Genomic DNA, 19,505 nt, shown 5'->3' with positions numbered 1-19,505 from the left:
CAAAAGAGCTTGTGCAATGAATTAGGGAAAGAGCAGTCTGGCTAGAGGGCTAGGGAAACACGTGATTTCAAACAACAGGGAAAAGTCAAATGGAATGTTTCCCAAAGGGACAGAAGGGGACTGTGGGCAGGGTGCAGTGCCCGCAAGCACACCAGGGGGCAGCACAGGTCTCCCCCGGCTCTTGGGGGGCACCATGAGGCCTGCCAGCACCACAAGCTGGGGGAGAGCGCCAGCCCTCAGGGCTGTGGAGCCCGACCCTGTGCTCAGTTGCTCCGCAGGGCATCGCTCAGAGGTCTGGGAGGCTGGCTGGCTTGCACTCCTCCTCACCAAATCATATCACCATCTTCCTCCTTCATTCCTGAACTCTGTACTCCCAAGTCCTTGATCCAGCTGAGACTCCAAATGCTACAAAGTCCTCTCTCAAGTTCAGCTTGGGGAACAAACTTGGGACATTTTCTCTGGCTGCTAGGCTCCTGCCGTGACATCCTCACTCCTTCTCTGATTCCAGATCACCCACCCTCTGACCAGGTCACACAAGTGGCCCGGGTTGTGGACACACAGCCCGTGGGGTGTTCTCTGAACCATCTCGGTGGAAAGCCTACTCTCTCCGGGGTGTGATGTTCATGTGTGTTTGGGGAACTCGGGGAAGCTCTGCTCCCCGTCCCAGCCCCACCTGCCTGGACCCTCCTAACATACTGAGCCGAGATCTCCGGGGAGAGGTTGGCTGAGGTAGCGGGACGAGGGCAGACCCGTCCTCTCTCCTTGGCTCAGCGTCCTCTTGCGCTCCCGGACCAGCGCCTTCTGGTGCCGCTTCATGCGCTCCAACTGCTCCTCCACACTCATCTTGCCCCGCTGGTGGTCCCCTGAGTACAGGCGTTCCAAGGCACTCTTGGGTCTCTGCGGAGCAGGAGGGTGAGAGGCAGCACAGCTGGGCTGGGACCCAGAGGGCAGCCATCATTCCTATCCTCTCTCTCTCACACGCACATGCACACGCACGCACACACGCACGCACACTCTAGCTCCTCTAAGCACATTCAGGCTCTCTGGAGAGGACCCCATTCTGCAGATGCAGACACTGAGGCCCAGGTCTGTCCAGCTGGACACACAGGTAGCATGTGATGGGGCCAGAACTCAGGGTACCGACTTTCTGAGTACCCTCCTCCTGTGAGCCTGAAAGGCAGGAGAGAAAGATGAGGGGTGGTCCTCAAGAAATGGAGAGAGCCAGATGATGTCCTTCTAGGTGGGCAGTGGGAAAGGTATCACTGAGCACATGGTGACAGGGACCCTGAGCTCAGGAGGGGCTGAGGTCACCTCAGAGGCCATCCCTGGGGCTCACAGGATTGCCAGTCACCATCCACCTCAGAGCCCTTCCCTCTCAAGGCCACTCACAGGGAAGGTCACCTTGCTGCTTTCGGCATTTAGACCCCTCCGGAGCGTGACGTAGGGAGCAATGGTGGACGACTGCTGGAGTCTTGATGTGGACCCCGAGAGCCCTTAATGAGGAAAGAGAAGTGCAAATTATTTGCGATGGGGTGGACAGGCCACCAGCCCCGCCTGAACCACCTCCCACTCCTGAGAGGGGACCATGAGGACCTAGCCAACAACCCATTCTTCTTCTTCCCCAGGGCCTAGAAGAGAAAGGCTCGGTAGAGGATGAGGGGTCAACCCAGAGGTGCTCTTTGTCCCCAGTGGGGAACAGCATCCCTGGAGCTCTATAGACCACCCTAGTCTTCCTTCACATGCAGAAGACCTGGGCTGCTTGGCAGGTAGAAAGGATGAAGGGGTAGGAATGCCCTTCATACTTTTTTCCTGATGCACTCCTATGCATCCTGCATGACCGAACCTGCATGCCCTGCCTGTGTGAAGCCTTCCCAAATGCCCCAGCAGAATTTATTATCCTCTATATCCTTCAGTATATGCATTGGTTACCGCACTGAGCACAGTGCCAACACACCTGTCCAACTAGCCTGCAAATTTAACAATGCCTGCCTGACCGACTGACTGAATGACTGAATGAATAAATGAAGGAAGGAAAAGCAGCAGCACCAAGTATTTATTGAGCACTTAACTATGTAACAGGCAGGCACTGTGCGACGTGTTTTATATAGATTTTGTTCCACTGGCCTGACCACGTAAGCATTACCTGACCATTGTAGAGATGCACAGTCTAAGGCTCAGAGAGGTCAAGGAACTTGTCCAAAGTCACATGGTAGGAGTATCATCGACCATGTGCTTCCCATGTCTGGGTCCTATGGCTTAGAGAAATCATGTCACCCTGGCCGGCTGGTGCCACCGCCTGTGCTTTCTCCACTAACACCAGTTCTGATCAGCGGTGGTCCCTGACATCTGGAAACGGGCATCACACCGACTGAGGACACCACTAGCACTTAGCACGTAGGGAAAAGAACGATCAGTGCCCTGCAATGCAAAGAGAATCCTGAGCAACAAAGAACTGTCCTGCCCCAAATACTACTAACACTGTCATTGATATACTGAATTAAGGGAACAGCGTCCCTGGGCACAGTGCCAAGGGCTGCTGTGGCCCCCTTCAGCAAAGTCCAGAGCCTATACCCTCCAGGGACCAGCTCAGGCCATAGCATGCCAAGGCAGTGCGGCGGGCTGGGAGTCTCAGAACCCTGCAGGTGCCAGAACCACAGCTGTGGCTCCTTCTGCTTCTGCACCCGGCCGGTGGGGAAAGCACTTGACCGCCCACCTTAGGGAGCAGACAGGACGATCAGGTGAGGAACAGATGGAAGGAGTGTGGTCAGCCTGCTCAGGGATTCCAGGACACCCAGATGCAAAAAGGTCAGACCTCCCTTTAAGGGGATTTCTGAGAAGAGGGTCTGCTATGGGGACAAAGGGGGTATGGGAGACCCTAAGGGCCTAAGTCTGTTCCCATCCCCATCTTGAAGGGATAGGGGAGAACAGCGAGGAGGCGGCCCAACTGAGAAAAGCGTGTTTGTTTAAAGAAAGGACGCATGGAGTCTTGCAGTGATACAGGAGAGCAAAAATCCCTCTGGAAGGCCTGAGATGGCCAAACTGATGGCAGTCACCCAACATCCCAGCCTGCAGGGTGCATGGCTCTGGAGCCAGAACACTGGGATCATATTCTGGCTCCATCACTTGCTGGCTATTTGGCAAGTTAGTTAATTTCTCTGAGTCTTAGTTCTCTTATCTCTATAATGGGGATGATGATAATAGTACTTCCTTCATAGAATTATTATAAATATTAACTAGGTGAATATAAAGAGCCTGGAACTGTGCTGGGCTTTAAAGTAATTGCTATTATCATTACTTCCAGGGGCAGATGTAATAAAAGCGGAAGAGAATCAGGATGTGGGCCAGAGGAAGGAAGGACAGGCCCTCCCTGCAGCCCAGAGTCTCCTTGACAACTGCTGCCCATGCTGAGGCCCCAAGCGGCAGGCAGAAGGGTGTAAGGTACACGGTGAGCGACCGGGGAGCAGTGGTATGGTAGTAGCGGGGGTTCCCAGAAAGCCTCCATGGACAGGCTTGCCTTACCTCTGCCTGGCAGTGTCTGGTACCTGCTGTCAGGGCCCACTAGTCCCAGGGAGGGCTGGGCCATGTCCCCACTGAAAGTCACCAGCTCAGGCTCACTAACGTATGACCGGAGCTCCACCTGTGGGCAGAGTCTGAGGCTGTCGTACCTGCCCAGGGTCACGCCACCTTCCCTCCCCTCACACACAGCAGGGCAGCCCCAGGGGTCCCCCCTGCTCACCCTTGAGTCCCCATTCACACACTGCCCCTGCTCCCGGTCTCGCTTCCTCTCGTCCGACTGGCGTTTCAGACCCCTCACTGAAGTGTGCCGGATGACAGTGGCCTCCCTTGGCAGAGGTGGCACAGCCGGGGGCTGGTCCTCTGGACTGTAGAGCTCAGGGAGTGGGGGCCGGGGAGGTGCCTCGTCTTCCTACTCGGAAAAAGAACCAGAATCAGTGCCCGGTTAGAGGGAGCTGGAGGGAAGATGCCTGGTGGCACCACTGAAGTGGTGGCCCAAAAGACTGGAGCAGGCCCGAGCAGGCCACCTCAGGCTTGCAGAGTAGGACCACTTCAGCCCAGGGATGCCAACATTTCCCCTGGATGAGCTGCAAAGAAGGGGGATGCCTCGGCTCTAATCCTACTCTTCCCTTCAATTCACTCATTTTCCACTTTTCAAAGCGTTACCTATACAAAATCCGGTCTCCTGGGTCCGTGGTCTTACTCCACTTCCTTGAAGCGTACCAAGGTGGGGAGGGGGGAATAGGCTGGTAACTCTGTGCTTATCTGTATGTCTATGACAGCACACCACCACCACCGCCTGGAGAACAAACATCTACCCCACTCCAAAGTTCTCAGACTGAGCTGGCTCATTGTCCCTGCATGGTCTCTGGATCCTTTAACAGGTTGCCATCTGAGCAAGGACAGTCTACATCCCCTGTCCATGCCCTTTCTATCAGAAATGTGGGTGGCTACAAAATATTTCCTCCTTCCTGATTCAGGGACTGAATAAGCAGTCAGCAACGGGTGACTCACCACTGCCTTCCTGGCAGCCCACTCCCTGGGTAGTGATGAATAGAACTATTTTCCTTGAAACTGACCCCCCACCCCCTAATAAACTCTCTCTGAGGGCTGTGGCTTCTGCACAGACCAACAGCCTGGCCCCTGACTGCCACGAACACCCACTCCTGGAACCAGGGACCATCCTTCCTAACTGCCCCCCCTTCCTTAGTTTAATTTTGCTTTGTTTTTCAGGATTTTGCAAAGGTCAGAAAAGCGTGCTTAAGCTTGCTCTATGAAGGTTTATCAGCATTCTAGTAAAGTGACACAGTTCACTATTGTGTGAAAGTTAAGCCTCCTGTCCCAGATACCCACACGCTCTCTGAGCATCAGCGGCTTCCAACCCTGACAGTGTCCTGGAATCATCAATTTCTAAAAAGTTCCCCAGAAAGAGAAACATAAAACATTGACACAAACACAAAACTGCCTTGGACTAAAGAAAAGATGGAGGGTGGGAAGAGACATTTTATTATATACTTTTTTGTATCTTTTGATTTTGTGCCCTTTGAGAATATTATCTAATAGAAAAGTAAGTGACATTAAATTCAAGAAAATAAGCCAAATAAAAATGAAAGAACTATAGCTACCTGCAACAATGTGGATAAGTCTCACAAACATAATGTTGAAGACAAGGTTCAAGATACAGAAGAATACAGTACCGCGCATAGGCAAAACTCAAGTGTTTAGACACGGGTAGCAAAATTAAAAAAAAAAAGGGCCAGGAAATTATCCAAAAAGTCAAGATAGTGATAATGGTTACTTCTGGCAGAAAAGGACTGATGGGCCTAAGGTCTCTAGTTGCAGACAAAGTTCTATTTCTTGGTTTGGGTATTGGTATAAATGGGTGGTCTCTTTATTATTTGTTAAATTACATATTCATGTTTTATGTCAATCTCAGGATATCATTGTTTCACAAACAAAAATATAAAACAAATAAACAACAATAACAAATGGTAAACCTGGTGAAGGAAGGGAAAGAAGACCCTCCCAAGGACTCTGATGTTCAGCCAACTTGAAAAGTCCTGCCTGCGGGCCACAGAGGACTCAGCTGTGAAGAGCCTCTGTGACCATCTATTCCAAGCTGCTTGTTGTGTACAAGGGGAAACTGAGGAAGCCCTTGCCCAAGGACCCAGTGAGAGAACAAGAACTGCAATCCAGGCAGTCCAGCTCCCAGGCTACCATATTCTCCCCCCTGCTCCTCATCCTGGCTAGCAGGCATTTTGCCTTAAGTCAGAAGCTAGCCATTCTGCCCTAGCCATTCCTGCTGTGTTTTACTATTTCCCACCTCCTGTTTTTTGACTTCTTAGATATAAAATTGGGAAGGAGACCTCAATGTGAAGAAATTCACAATGACTCAGTCCCAGCATCTGCCTTCCAGCTCTGGGCCCTGGGAGATGGCTGGAAGCAGGTGGACAGTGAGGACCCAGGTATGGGAACTTGCGTGCTTTAGCCAGCACCGCACACCAACCTTGTCAGAGGTCCTAGGCATACCCCGTGCCCAGGCAAAGCTCCTCTAAGCCTTTGTTGGCAAAACCTGGAGGTCCCCTCTACTATGGCTTCCCTGTCACTTGGACCAGATCCCTTGTATTTTCCAGCCAAGGCTGGCCTGGCACTGGAGACGTGAACCATCACAGTACCTGACCACATCTTCTATTTTCTTAAAGTCTCCTGTGCTCCCAGACTCTGTCGAAAGCTTGGCCCTTCTCTCTGCCAGGCAAGCCAAGGTACTGGCTCAGGCAACCACAGGGGCCACAAACCTGATCTGAGGATCTGGGCTGAATGTCCAATTAGATGGCAGATGGCACAAAGAACAGGAGATGTGGATTGGATCCACTAACATGGAGACCTTCAGCAAATGTTAATGCCTTTGGGCCTCAGATCTCTTATGTGGGGGATGGGATATAGACCTTCCTGTCTATACTCCATGAGGTTATTGTGAAGATCAACTGTATCCTACAACCCAGCAGAGTGTTCAACTGCCAGTGAAGACAAAGACACTTTTTTGCTGAGAGGAGTCCATCACCCACAGGCTTGAGTAACTACAGGTTTGCATGGAGTCCACGTGGGGCAACCACCTGCTCTGTGTGATATATATCACAAATTCCATCCTACTTAGCACAGTCACTTCCTCTTGCTGGGCCTCAGTTTTCCCAACTGCAAAATGGGAAGACTGGGCTAGATCCTCTCTAAGGGCCCTTCCAGTTCTGGAAGTCTAAAGCACAACGTTTGGCTCCACCACTCTTTAACTGTTCATAGCTTGGGCCTCTGGCTGGTTCTGTCTCTCCAGGTTTCCCCAAAAGCTTCTCTTCCAACAAAGGCTGACCTGAGGACAGTGAGACAATCATATCCCAGAGAGAAAACAATGCCGCTCAGCTCCTGGTCATCAATACTTACAACTTTGGGCTTCGTCTTGGTTGGTGACTGAAGAGGGGATGTCACTTTCCTCAGTTGGGGTGGATGAGGTCGGTACGGCACATAGGTTTGCAGCTGGGGGAAGAGTCGAACCTCCAGAGGGGTCCTCACGGGGCTGGTGGGAGGGCTGGGCTGTGGGGGCGGCTTGCTCTCAGAAGTCGAGAGTGAAGGCACAGGGGGGTGAGGAAACAAAGGCACCGTTTTTCTCTCTAAGGGGCATGGAGGGAAACAAAAGATGGGCTGCAACAAGGACCTTCTTCCTTGGAGACAAGGGGAGTGACTTGTGCCATAAAGACCTGACCTCCCCAAGGGTCAGCCCATATACGTGGTTGCTGGCCTCCAACACCCCCACACCCAGGAAGACTGCCCACTCACCTGGATTTTTTTTTTTTTAAAGATTTTATTTATTTATTTTACAGAGAGACATAGTGAGAGCAGGAACACAAGCAGGGGGAGTGGAAGAGGGAGAAGCAGGGTCCCCGCAGAGCAGGGAGCCCGATGCGAGGCTCGATCCCAGGACCCTGGGATCATGACCTGAGCCAAAGGCAGACGCTTAATGACTGAGCCACCCAGGCGCCCCCTCACCTGGATTTTTGACCGATTCCACCAGGATTCTAAAGTTCTCTTTATTTGCACTCAGGCCAGCAATGACATCTTCAATCCTCCAGAGATCCTTCTGTATCTGCGATTTCTCCTGAAAAAGACAAGGTGGTGGTTCATTTCCTTCTTAGCACTTCACCAGAAGTTTCTCATTAGGACTTATGCTGTCATTTCAGACATAGTCCCTCACCCTGGCAGGGGGTGGGGGTGGGCAGCATCCCCTTTGGAAACTCCACCAGGGCTAGACCCATGCCTGCCTCGGAGCTTCACAGGGAAACACACATATAGAAGACGCCCAAGATCCAGGGGAGAAATTCACAGGAGCTTTCTCTGATTCACCTTGCCTAGCTCCCCCTAATTTAAAAATAAACTGCCTTAAGTACTGCACACTTCCACTTATAAAGTATCTACAGTAATCAAAGTCAGAGACAGAAGAGTGGTTACCAGAGGCCGGGGCAGAGATGGGAATGAGGAGTATTGTTTAATGGGTACAGGGTTCCAGTTTTGCAAGATGAGGAGAGTTCTGAAAACTGGCTGCACAGTGTGAATGTACTTAACACTACTCACCTGCACATTAAAAATGACTAAGGTAGGGGCGCCTGGGTGGCTCAGTTGGTTAAGCGACTGCCTTCGGCTCAGGTCATGATCCTGGAGTCCCTGGATCGAGTCCCGCATCGGGGTCCCTGCTTGGCAGGGAGTCTGCTTCTCCCTCTGACCCTCCCCCCTCTCATGTGCTCGCTCTCTCTCATTCTCTCTATCTCAAATAAATAAATAAAATCTTTAAAAAAAAAAATAAAAAAATAAAAAAATAAAAATAAAAATGACTAAGGTAATAAGGTTATGTTATGCATATTTTATCACAATTAAAAAAAAAGTAGACTGTTTTAGGCAACCATGGCAGAAGGGAAGAGAAGGCAGAGACTAGAGGTTACACTATTCCCAGAATATAAAGAGCATCTTTGAAAAGACAAAGCTGAATCCTGGGATTTGAGGTTCATTTAAAAGCACAATGGGCAGTGAATATTTGGCAATAAAAAGAAATGAAGTATTGATACGTGTTACAACATGGACCAACCTTGAAAATGTTTCTGCCGTGTGAAAGAAGCTAGACACAAAGGCCACATTTTATATGATTTCACTTATACAAAATGTCCAGAATACGTAAATCCATAGAGACACAAAGTACAACAGTGGTTGGCTAGAGCAGGGCTGGGGAGTTTGGGGATGATGAAAGTGTTACAAAATTGATTGTGGTGCTAGGTGCACAACTCTGAATATTCTAAAAACCACTGAATTGTAGACTTTAAAAGGGTGAATTTTATGGTATGTGAATTATGTGATAAAATCGTTATTTTTTTAAAAGTACATGTGCACACTCTGACAAGTCACAAATGATATCAGATAGGGATAGGTCCTAGAAAGAGGTGAGCAGGTTTTATCATGATTAAGGGACTCTGGGCATTTTACTGAGTATAGTTGATACACAATGTTACATTAGTTTCAGGTGTACAACATTGTGATTCAACTTCTCTATACCTTACACTACGCTCACCACAAGTGTAGCTACCATCTGTCAAGATACAACACTATTACAATATTATTATATTCCCTATGCTGTGCCTTTTATTCCCACAATTTATTCATTCCATAACTGGAAGCCTGTACCTCCCACTCCTCCTCACCTGATTTGTGCATTACCCCCAACCCCCTTCCCTCTGGCAACCATCAGTTTGTTCTCTGTGCTTATAGCTCTGATTCTTTTTTTGTTTAGTCTTTTGTTTTTTAGATTCCACATGACTGAAATCATGTGGTATTTGTCTTTCTCGGTCTGACTTATTTCACTTAGCATAATACCCTCTGGGTCCATCCATGTTCTTGCAAACGGCATGAGCTCATCTTTTTTATAACTGCATAACATTCCATTGTGTGTGTGTATAACACATCTTCTTTAGAAATCTGTCTAGCAATGGACATTTAGGTTGCTTCCATATCTTGGCTATTGTAAATATGCTTCAATAAACAGAGGGGTGCATATATGTTTTCAAATTAGTGTTTTCACTTCCTTTGCCTAAAAACCCAGTAGAGGAATTGTTGGATCATATGGCATTTCGAATTTTTTTTGAGGAACTTCCATGCTGTTTTCCTGAGTGGCTGCACCAATTTACACTCCCACCAAATAGTACATGAGGGTCCTCCTTCTCCACATCTTCACCAACATTTATTTCTTATCTTTTTGATTTTAGCCATTCCGACAGGTATAAGGTGATCTCACTGTGGTTTTGATTTGCATTTCCCTGATGATGACTGATCTTGAGCATTTTTTCATGTGTCTGTTGGCCATCTGTGTATCTTTGGAAAAATGTCTATTAGGGTCCTCTGCCCATTTTTAAATGTTTTTTGTTCTCTGGGTTGTTTTTTTGTTTGTTTGCTTGTTTGTTTTGGTGTTGACTTGTATAAGTCCTTTATATATTTTGGGTATTACCCTGTGGACACCTTTTAATAGAGTTGTTTAAACATCAAATATTCTTTTAATTTTTAAATTGTCGTGGGAGAAGGTAGCCTTGATCACTCCCCATGGACTTAAAAACAAAGGCTTCACACCCCATGTCCTCTCAAGGCACCCAGCCACCCTCGAGTGGAAGAATTCTTACATGTGCGATACTTAAGGACTTTCCTGATTCTACAAGTAGACTATGTGCCCTTGGTATATCTCCACAGGCCTGGGTACCCAACAGGTTCTCAGCACATAGATGGTGAGTGAAAAAAGGCCCAATCATAGCAGGAGGAGAAGAATGAAGGGGGGGACATCAGAGGAGGAGACGAACCGTGAGAGACTATGGACTCTGAGAAACAAACTGAGGGTTCTAGAGGGGAGGGGGGCGGGAGGATGGGTTAGCCTGGTGATGGGTATTAAAGAGGGCACGTTCTGCATGGAGCACTGGGTGTTATGGGCAAACAATGAATCATGGGACACTACATCAAAAACTAATGATGTAATGTATGGTGACTAGCATAACATAAAAAAAAAAAGGCCCCAATCACATAAAATTCCCTGATCAAATGTTGTCCAACAGCTGAGACAACAGATGTCCGAAGCCTCCCTCCTAAGGGAGCTCACATTCTCACACTCTCTCCACCCTTCCAACACCAGCGCACATCCTCAGGGCTGATAAATAAGGAACGGGCTTGATGCTCAGCTCCACACCAAAGCACGACAGACATAGTATTGAACCCAGAGCGTGTGTGTGCACGCGTGCGACCAGGATTATCTCAGGAGCAGAGGTCCCCAAGTAGAGTGCTGGGAACAGGTAAAGGAGGAGCATCAGATTAAAATCAACTCTCTCCCCTCTCCTCTGGCAGTCTACCTGGCATGTTTTTACCTGTTAGTTTACAGTCCTGCCCCCATTTAGCCTTTCTGTCACCCCCACATGTAAGAGAAGAGCAAGGACAAGCGAAAGCCAGAGAACCTCTAAGGTTCTCCAAGGACGATGGAATTTCAGAACTTAATAACAAGGTGAAGAAAGTTTTTAGAAAGCAGGGGGTGTTGTTTCATCCCTGGATCCTCACACCATGCTGGGCAGAAAGGTTCCTATGGACTGCATTCAGCAAACGCCTGAACTCATTGTTCAGAAGCAGGGACACACACAGGTAGCCTCACAATCAGTCTCTCACAGTTACCTCAATGTTCTTTTATCCTCCGGCTTCCCTGTGCAGGGAGTCACAAGGATCTTTATAAATAAAACCACTCATCTTTACTGAAAAGCCTGTGAATTTTCTCACAGCCAAACCTGGCTAAAGGGAGGCAGGTTCCAAGCTCCGTTCCTGAGAATGTGTATATGGGGCTGCACACATATCTCCACTGTTCATGATTTATTCAGGACTCTAACAGCTTGCCTGGCCTAGAATTACACCAAAGAAGTTAGCACAAAGGCTGTTCAAAGAAGGGCTTTGTGAGCTTCCCAGATCACTGTGGCAATCGGGGAAAGCATGAGCTACGACACCAGGCTAGGTGGAAATCAAGTTGCAGAGCTAGGCTTCAAACTAGCCTATCTCTTCGTAACTTACTTACGTGGTTAAGTTCTTCAGGGAGTCCGTGACAAGACGTGTACATTGTACCCATTTGTTTTCCAGGGCAGAAAAAGGGATTCTCTGACTGTGGTATATTAAGTCACCATGAAATAAGGCATGGTAGAAACACAAATGGCCAATGACCATATAAAAAGATGTTTAACCTGCTAGTAATTAAATAAATGCAAATTAAAACAAGATGTCCTTTTTCAGCCAGCAGACTGGCAAAGACTAAAAAGACTGATAACATCAAGTGCTGGAGAGGATGTGGATAAACAGGCTCAGCACCCTCATTCACCGTGAGTGGGAGGGCAAATGAGTGCAGCCTTTTAGAGGGTGATTGGCCAGCATCCACCAACATTTAAGATGTACACTCATTTCAATTTAGCAAGTCCACCCTAGGAGTGCATCTTCGATAAATGCTTATAAATGAGTTTGAAAGGGCAGTTAGATAGATGCTCACTGTGGTATCATTTATAAAAGCAAAACACTGCAAATAACTTAAATGCCCATCAGAAAAGAATGGCTAAAGTATGGAATATTGAGACTATGAAATACTATGCAGCAGCTAGGAACTAATTTCTTTTACTTTACACAGCTTTCTGAGATTATGGAAATCTTATAATCTGTGCTGTTCAATACAGTAGCCACTAGACACATGTGGCTACTGAGCACCTGAAAAGATTCTAGTGTGACTGAGGAATCTATTTTTAATTTTAGTTAATTTCAATTAATTTATGTTTACACTTAAATAGCGACTGTATCAGGCAACATAAACTTGGGGGTATCTTTCCTGGAAAGATTTCCACAACATGAGGTTATGACAAAAAAGCAAGTTACCGAACGATGTGTAAGTATGATTCCTCTCTAAGTAAATCCAACTCCCATCTCCAAATAAATTATATGACTCTATATGGATGGGCGTATGTTTGAAAACGTACAGAAGATGGTATGGAAGGCGATACCACATAGTGATGGCACGGATTACATACAGGGAAGGTGATGGGAAAGGGAAGAGAGGCAGGGGAGCTTTTATTTCATTTTTTGCTTTTGCTTCTTATTGTTTGGCCTTTTTGGAGAGATGCATTCATGTGTTATTTTTATAGTTATAGAAACACAAGGAATGAAAAGCTAAAAAAAAAAAAATCACTGCTAAAATTAATTAAAGAAAATCCAAGCAGATAAGTATAATGGGATAGAATAGTTTAAGGAACTAGTAACTAGAAATAATCATTTGAAAGACACTGTCAACAATATTCACCTAGTATTTTCAAGCCACTATGCCAAGTGCTGGGGTACCAAATAAGAATAGGAAAATGTTAGCTTGGATACAGGGAAATTATGGGGGGGGGGGGGAACAGCAGCAGCAGCAGGAGATGGACAACTTCTGGGGGACCTAGCAGGCCAGCCCTGAGCTACAGGCAAGCGTCTTTTCCACATGGCCTTGGACCAGGCTTTCTGGGAATCAGCTCCCAATGGTGAGTGGAGGGACAGCAGGCTTTTCCCAGGCCACACACCTAATCCCCCTCCTGAATTCCTTCACTCTCTGGGCACGCTGATATCCAGAGTCAATATACTCATGAAATCACTTGAAGGAAGAGCCTGGGCTAGCACTAGTTCATAGATTAGCAAACTTAGCACCAAAATTGGCCTAGCACGGTGCCTCAGGCACAGGAAGTCTCCATTAATGCTTGCTGATTTCAAATACATTGGATTTATGTCAGAGAAGATATGGTAGAGCTGAAGCTGGGTTCAAAAGCAGGTTATTTTCCATTTTAAAAAATTTGAGGGTGGGGCAGAAGCCTGATCAGGCACAATGGGGAAACACTGGGCAGCTGCAGGACCCAACTGGGAAGACCAAAAACCACACAGGGCCTTTCTTCTCTCACCTTTGGGGGCAGAAGCAGCCATCATCGGAATGGCCTGGTTTGTAAGGGTAGAGGAGCCAGGGCTCTAAGCTTAGCTGCCCTTCCTGAGCAGGGCAGTGGCCACAGCGATGGGTATCTCCCAGCCTGGCTCCAGAAACGCAAGTGACCACTTGGAGACCAGAGGCCTTGGTCCAAGGAGACCAAGATGGACCTGGATTCACACTACCTCCTCAGGTGAAGGACTGATAGCATCTAACTTCAGGAATCAGAGGGAGGGAGGAAGGAAGGAAGGAATTGGGGGTTCCTGCTGCTGTCTAAGTGAGTAGTGCCAAGATGGGGCAGAGAATCACAGGAACATAGATCATTCTCAAGTCTGTAAGGTTCTCAAGTTTGGTATTTCTTTCCTCTCAGGGCTGTTTCCCCAAATGATCAGTAGTAAAACCCTTACAAAAACCCAAGAACTTGTCTTCGAGAGGAGAGAGGCAGGGGTTGCTGAGGTGAGTTTTCTCATCACAGCCTGGCAGGGATCCCTGAGGGAGAGCTTGGGGGCGCAAGCAAGCTGAGTCCCAGTAGAAGAAGAAAAGGCCCCTGGATAGGGCTCACAGCCCCACAGGTGAAGGCTCTCAGAAGGAAGAGAGCTCAGAAGGGATGAGGCGCCCTTGGGTCACCTGGAAAAAAAAGGCTCTTCTGTGTTGCTCTTGCAGGGTCTGCTTCAGCTGCTCCACATCACTCTCTAACTTCAGATATTCATTCCAGGCATTTTCCATCTCCTGTTGGCCAAGGAAATGTTCCTGAGTTTTAGTTATCCCCTGTGTCCCAGACGGCCCCATGAGCATCTGTGCTCTTGACCACTGCTGACCCAGCCAGGGCAAGAGGGAAGGGGAGCCCAGCAGGTCTCAGGCAAGCCTGGGAGGAGAGAGACAGGGCTTGTCTTCTCATTCCTGCTCTGACCCTTGTCACCTGAACTGTCCCCTCTCCCACCGCTGGAGATGCTTTGGTCCCCGGCCCCGGTAGAAAGGGCCTGCACCAATTCTGATGTCTTGGAATTAACTACACACAGATCAGGGAAATCTGGTCCCTTGGGTGTCACTGTAGCCATACAGCAGTCACTGATGGAAAGCATCTTGAGGTACCAGCAGAGACAGACCCGTCAGCCCCGGACAAGGTGAGCCACCGTCAGGAGGCAACCTGGAGAAGTTCTGCTACTCCAAGACTCGTCCCTGGCCACCAACTCAACTACAGCTTGTGAGATAGGAGAAGCAGCCCCCTGCCCAGCCCCCTGCCCAGTTGGGGGTGGGAGATGGGGGCAGGGGAGTGTCTGCCACCCTCCACACCCTCTACACACAGTGGACTCTCTGGAGATCTCTGCCCGGATGTGGACAAGGTCCTCCTGCAGCAACCTCTGCTGGTGAGCAATCTTCTCCAGGTGCGGGGGCTGGTCTCGGTACTGCTCCATCTGTCTGTGCAATACCTCCAGCACAGACTCCAGCTGGTCCTGCACCGGGCAAGGGCCAAAGAACAACAGGATAGCAGGACAGCCCCTGGAGGCCTCCCCATCCCATGCCAGGAACTAAACAAACCTGCTGGATCTGAGGCTGAAGGGCCCACTGCCCAGCTGGGGCCTCTGATTCCAGCTCTAACTCTGCCCACTGGGTGGCCTCCTGGGACAAGTCACCTAACAGCTCTGTGCCTCAGTTTTCTCATCTATGAAGTGGGTATAAGGTCATCCACTCTTTATGCGATAAATGATGTATGAGGATACATCAAAGACTAGATGGAAAATTCTCTTAACTTTTCTTGGAGAAAAGGGCATGTCATGAATCTCCAGCATCACAAGTATAATACCTTTTTAAAGTTCAACAAAGAAAAAAAAAAAATCACAGTAAGTATCCAAGAAACCAAACATGGGGAGCCCCTGGCCTGTTCCTCCCCTCCAATCCAGACTCGCTTCCTCTGTAGCCCAGATCAGGAGGAAAGGAGCTTAGGAAATGACAGCCTCTGTCTTGTTACAAGCGTGGCCACTTTCTCCAAGGCAACCCCCTTCCATGGAGTTCAAGGGCTTGGGGTCATCACATATAAGCCAGCAGAGCCCTCCTCTCCCAGGCTGACCTCACGAGGCCTCCAAGGAGAGGTAGACCAGAGCAGAAATAAGGTGGAGGAGGGGTAGGTGGCACTTGGAATAAGCAGGCTGAAGTCTCCCCATAAAATTTCCTCCAGGTTTAGGCAGAAATGCCCCTGGAAACGAACACAGTAATGGTTCTGAATAAACTAATACCTGTTCTGGATAAATGAATACCTGTGACATGAGAGTCCAATCTATATCTGAGAAAAGACAGCATGACAAAACCCCCCTCCACTCAGCCCAAGATTATGCAAAACTGATGCATACTTTGTTCTCCTTGAGGGCTCGGATCTTGTCTTCCAAGTCCTGGAGGATCCTGTCTTGTTCACAGAAGACGCTTAGTTTGACCTGTGAGCAAGAACAAGTTGGAGAGGGCCTGGGATGATGAGAAAAGGGCACAACCTTGAAGCGTGATCAGAAAGCCTTTGGCTACGGAACCATCCAAGCCCTGTGTGAAGCTGCCCGCCTCGGGTCCGGTGGTAGCAGGCAGCTGGGGGATGGGGGAGGGTCAGCCTGTCACCCTGCTCACTCACGTCAATGTCACTCTCCGCGATCTTCACTGGCTTCAGACTTCGATCCTTGACAAGGTCCCGGCCCGTCATCTGGGAGGTGAACAATTTAAAGGAGATTAACCATGAGGTTCAGGATTAGATCTCGAGAAGGAGAGTTAGCCCCACGATGGACGAGTGTGGAAGTCTTGGCAGGTAGGGTTATGGCATGAAGTGGGCAAAAACTCAGGCGAGGCCTGATTTTTATGCCTACTTCATTTTAGGGAAAAACCAAAACCTTTTTGTGATCCAAGAAGCACTTGTAAACTTCTCAAATTTAAAGAAAAAGTAGACATTGACTGTAGAAGCTTAATTTGCCCAAAATGAGTTCACTACGAATCCTGGAAGATTTAAAAGACAGAGTTTTGCTACCGAACCTGGGGTCAAACCCATGTTACAGAAGTCTATGACCCCCAGCCCAGGGCAGGGAGGCGGACCAGGAGGAACCAGTGAGTCCCTGGGGCATCGCTAAGCCTTAGTTTAAGGAAGCCCCTGAGCTGCTTACCTCCCCACGAGCAAGGTCAGCCTTTCTCACTCTACATCATTTGGGAGGAAAATCAGGTCAAGGGATGAAGGAACCTGGATAATTCCTGGCTGGGGTTTTCAACTGATCCCTGAGTAACTGAGGCAGGTCATATTTATATAAGTCACAAGTTACCCTGTCCTCTCAAGAAAGGAAACCAAAAAGCAGTAGACAAAAATCACCAAACTTATGGGTCAGTGGGCATTCACAACATTGTCCATCCTTCCCTTGACCTCATGTGGGCATCACGCTGGCATCTCCCACTGACCCCTACAAAGCTAAACCCAACTCTTTAGTCCATGTTTTCACTTCCCCTAATCTCCTACTTGCCAAAAGCTGTGTGGGATGGGAGTGGGGAGACTTTTCCACAGATGCACACCCCCACCCCCCACAGCCAAGCCATGGTCAGGGAGAGCCAGGTTGAATGTGCCCCATGCAGGGAAGGCCATCTTGCTGAATTCCATTTTACAGATGTGACAGGGAAACAGAGGGTGGAACCCCTCTCTTCCATGAGATAGATGGTGTGTATACTATGTTGAGGGTCCCAGTGTTGATGGACAGACAGCTGCTGGAGAGATGGCGCTCACTTTCTCCCTACTCCATCTGAGAGGTCCAGTAAGTTGTGTGAATAAAAAGCAAAAATATACTGGCAAACATTCCCCTCAGAACTCAAGTCGTTCATGTGCCCAACTGTCCTGCACTCCTTCTCCTTATCATCATCAGCAAATGTCAAGGTCAAGGTCAAGGGACGACGCCCTCTCCATGCCTTGGGCTGAGGACGGAGTCTGGCTGCAGACACACCCCCAACCCATTCCCATGCTCCCTTTGGTCACACAGCAGAGGGCAGGGACCACCGTCTTATTTATCTTGGTAAAGTCAGTCCTGAACATAAAGCCTGGCACGCTGGAAGGCACTCGCCAAATGCTTATTGCATTGGAGGTAGGTCAAAAGGAAACACATATAGGTCAGTAGAATTCCTGGAAAAAGTAGAACTCCAGCCAAATTCTGCTCTTCAGACTGGCAGATTATGTGTACATACATACACACACACAGTCACGGGAAACATGGACTACTGCCACAATCCACAAACAAACTGCTGGCTCCTGCAAGGACACAGGGCTGGGAAAGGTGCGGAGAGGAAGCGGAGGGAGATGGCGGGGGAGGGGTGGAATTAATCCTGGTGAACCCCAACAGCTGACCTCCCAGGCGGGAGGTGGACCTTTAAACTCAGGGGAAGCCAGCAGGTAAAGGTAAGGAGGTCACTCTGGGTCACAGTCCATCAAAACAGAGGACAATGAGCTTGCCTACTCTCCAAGGGGCTGACCCTTGGCTCACTTCCTAGGAAGAAATCATTTTCAAATTGAGATATGCTGTGGAGATTTTTTTCCTCCTACCAAAACTCTTCCCTTTATTTCACTGGAGTATCAAAAAGATGGTATCTTTTTGATATTGAAATAGCAAGGCAGAGAATCTAATTGAGCAATGCCTCATTTACCCAACACCATCAGGAAAGGAATGACGTATTCTACACAAAAAGGGCATTTTGAGAAAGCTGAACCTTTTAAACCTTTTGATGGAAAGGTTTCTAAAAGTAAGTCCTACACTGCCTTCATAGAACTGAATATAAATTCAACCTTTCGGGGATGAATCAGAGTCATTATAAAAATCAGTAATATGGAATTTCTTAGAAGTCAGTGTTTTAGGACTATGTGCCCCTTGATTAAATGCTCTTAAATTTCTGTGCTTTCATTTCCGTTGTAGATTGACACATAATGTTTTTTTTTCCCCCTCTCAGAATATTAGTACCCCCCTCTTTTCTAAGAAGTATCTCTTTCGTCCCCTTTTAAGGGCTGCATTTAAGGTGCTGTAAGTTAGGAATTCAAATGGCTGAATCTGTTAGGACTGGAGATTCAACAGTCAACACGCCGCTTTTCCAGAACTCCCTCCCTCCAATGGGTCTGGCGCCCTTCAGGGGAGGTCCTTCCATACCTCGTGTCTCCCAGTCTATGGGCCTTCGTACATCAGATGATATGCTCTGTCTCCCCTCAGTCGACAGTAACCTGATTAGGGGTGACTATGGGGACTGTGACATATTTTCATATTTTCTCTGTATCCTTAAAGTCCAGTCAGGGCCCAGTATATTAAGGATATTTGGGAACTGTTTGCTAAATGAACCTGTGAATGTAACAAAATAAAGTGAACTGGCTCTACTCCTATGGAATAAAGGGCATAGGCTTTAGAGCATGAGCTTCATGAAAGTGTTTACACAGCTCAGAGGCCCTTGAAACTTCTGAATTCAGTTTTGTTCCAGAGAGTCAAGGCTACTACAAAGTATCCACAAGTAGTTTGTTACATCTAATTTTCCTTTTTAAACTGTGCTTTGTGATAGCAATGTTTTGATCCATTTAAAATGTCAACTATGGGTCTCCAGCACCTCTGTCACCAGAAAAAGTGGAAGTCAGTGGGCATTCATCCCTTTGAAAGAGTCTGTGCACCAGAAAAGAACTGAAGGCCACCCAAGCATTTTACTTCACCCTTCACCTCATCCCAACACACCTTTTCTCAGGGCTCAGGATGACTGCACATAGCACCTGATTCCCAACCTGCAGCCTCCCTTGGAAAGCTATAAAAGCTGGCCATATTTCAGGTGCTATTTCTGCATCAGTCAAAGGGGGGACCCTGGGCAGGGGGGGGAACATCTTGTTCTAGCCCTGCTTTAGACTGTTTTCAAATACCGACACCCTGCCCTGAAGAAAAGCCACCCTAATCCCAGGGCCACGGTGGAATCTCAGGATACCCCAGCTCCTCCAAGG

The 19,505-nt window shown here is 48.2% G+C and overlaps 1 protein-coding gene across 6 annotated transcripts in view; it reads right to left on the bottom strand.

Annotated features, from left to right (window-relative positions):
• PLEKHA7 (pleckstrin homology domain containing A7) overlaps positions 1-19,505 on the bottom strand; it is a 208,825-nt gene that overhangs the window by 10,823 nt on the left and 178,497 nt on the right. For 5 of the 6 annotated variants that reach the window (XM_081798510.1, XM_081798512.1, XM_081798515.1 and 2 more), the window contains 10 exons: positions 16,155-16,223; positions 15,889-15,969; positions 14,845-14,994; positions 14,168-14,269; positions 7,549-7,657; positions 6,946-7,172; positions 3,737-3,925; positions 3,520-3,637; positions 1,390-1,493; positions 697-897 (listed from right to left, as the gene is read on the bottom strand). In XM_081798510.1, the coding sequence (XP_081654636.1) occupies positions 697-897; positions 1,390-1,493; positions 3,520-3,637; positions 3,737-3,925; positions 6,946-7,172; positions 7,549-7,657; positions 14,168-14,269; positions 14,845-14,994; positions 15,889-15,969; positions 16,155-16,223 (1,350 nt within the window). The remainder of the gene's footprint in view (positions 1-696; positions 898-1,389; positions 1,494-3,519; positions 3,638-3,736; positions 3,926-6,945; positions 7,173-7,548; positions 7,658-14,167; positions 14,270-14,844; positions 14,995-15,888; positions 15,970-16,154; positions 16,224-19,505) is intronic. The other variant, XM_081798511.1, reaches the window with a different exon arrangement.

This window comes from Leptonychotes weddellii, chromosome 11, assembly GCF_054177405.1.
Source record: "Leptonychotes weddellii isolate Sample4059 chromosome 11, ASM5417740v2, whole genome shotgun sequence".
NCBI lineage: Eukaryota > Metazoa > Chordata > Mammalia > Carnivora > Phocidae > Leptonychotes > Leptonychotes weddellii.
The sequence above is the reverse complement of the archived record's forward strand: the minus strand, read 5'-3'. Positions and strand labels throughout refer to the sequence as shown.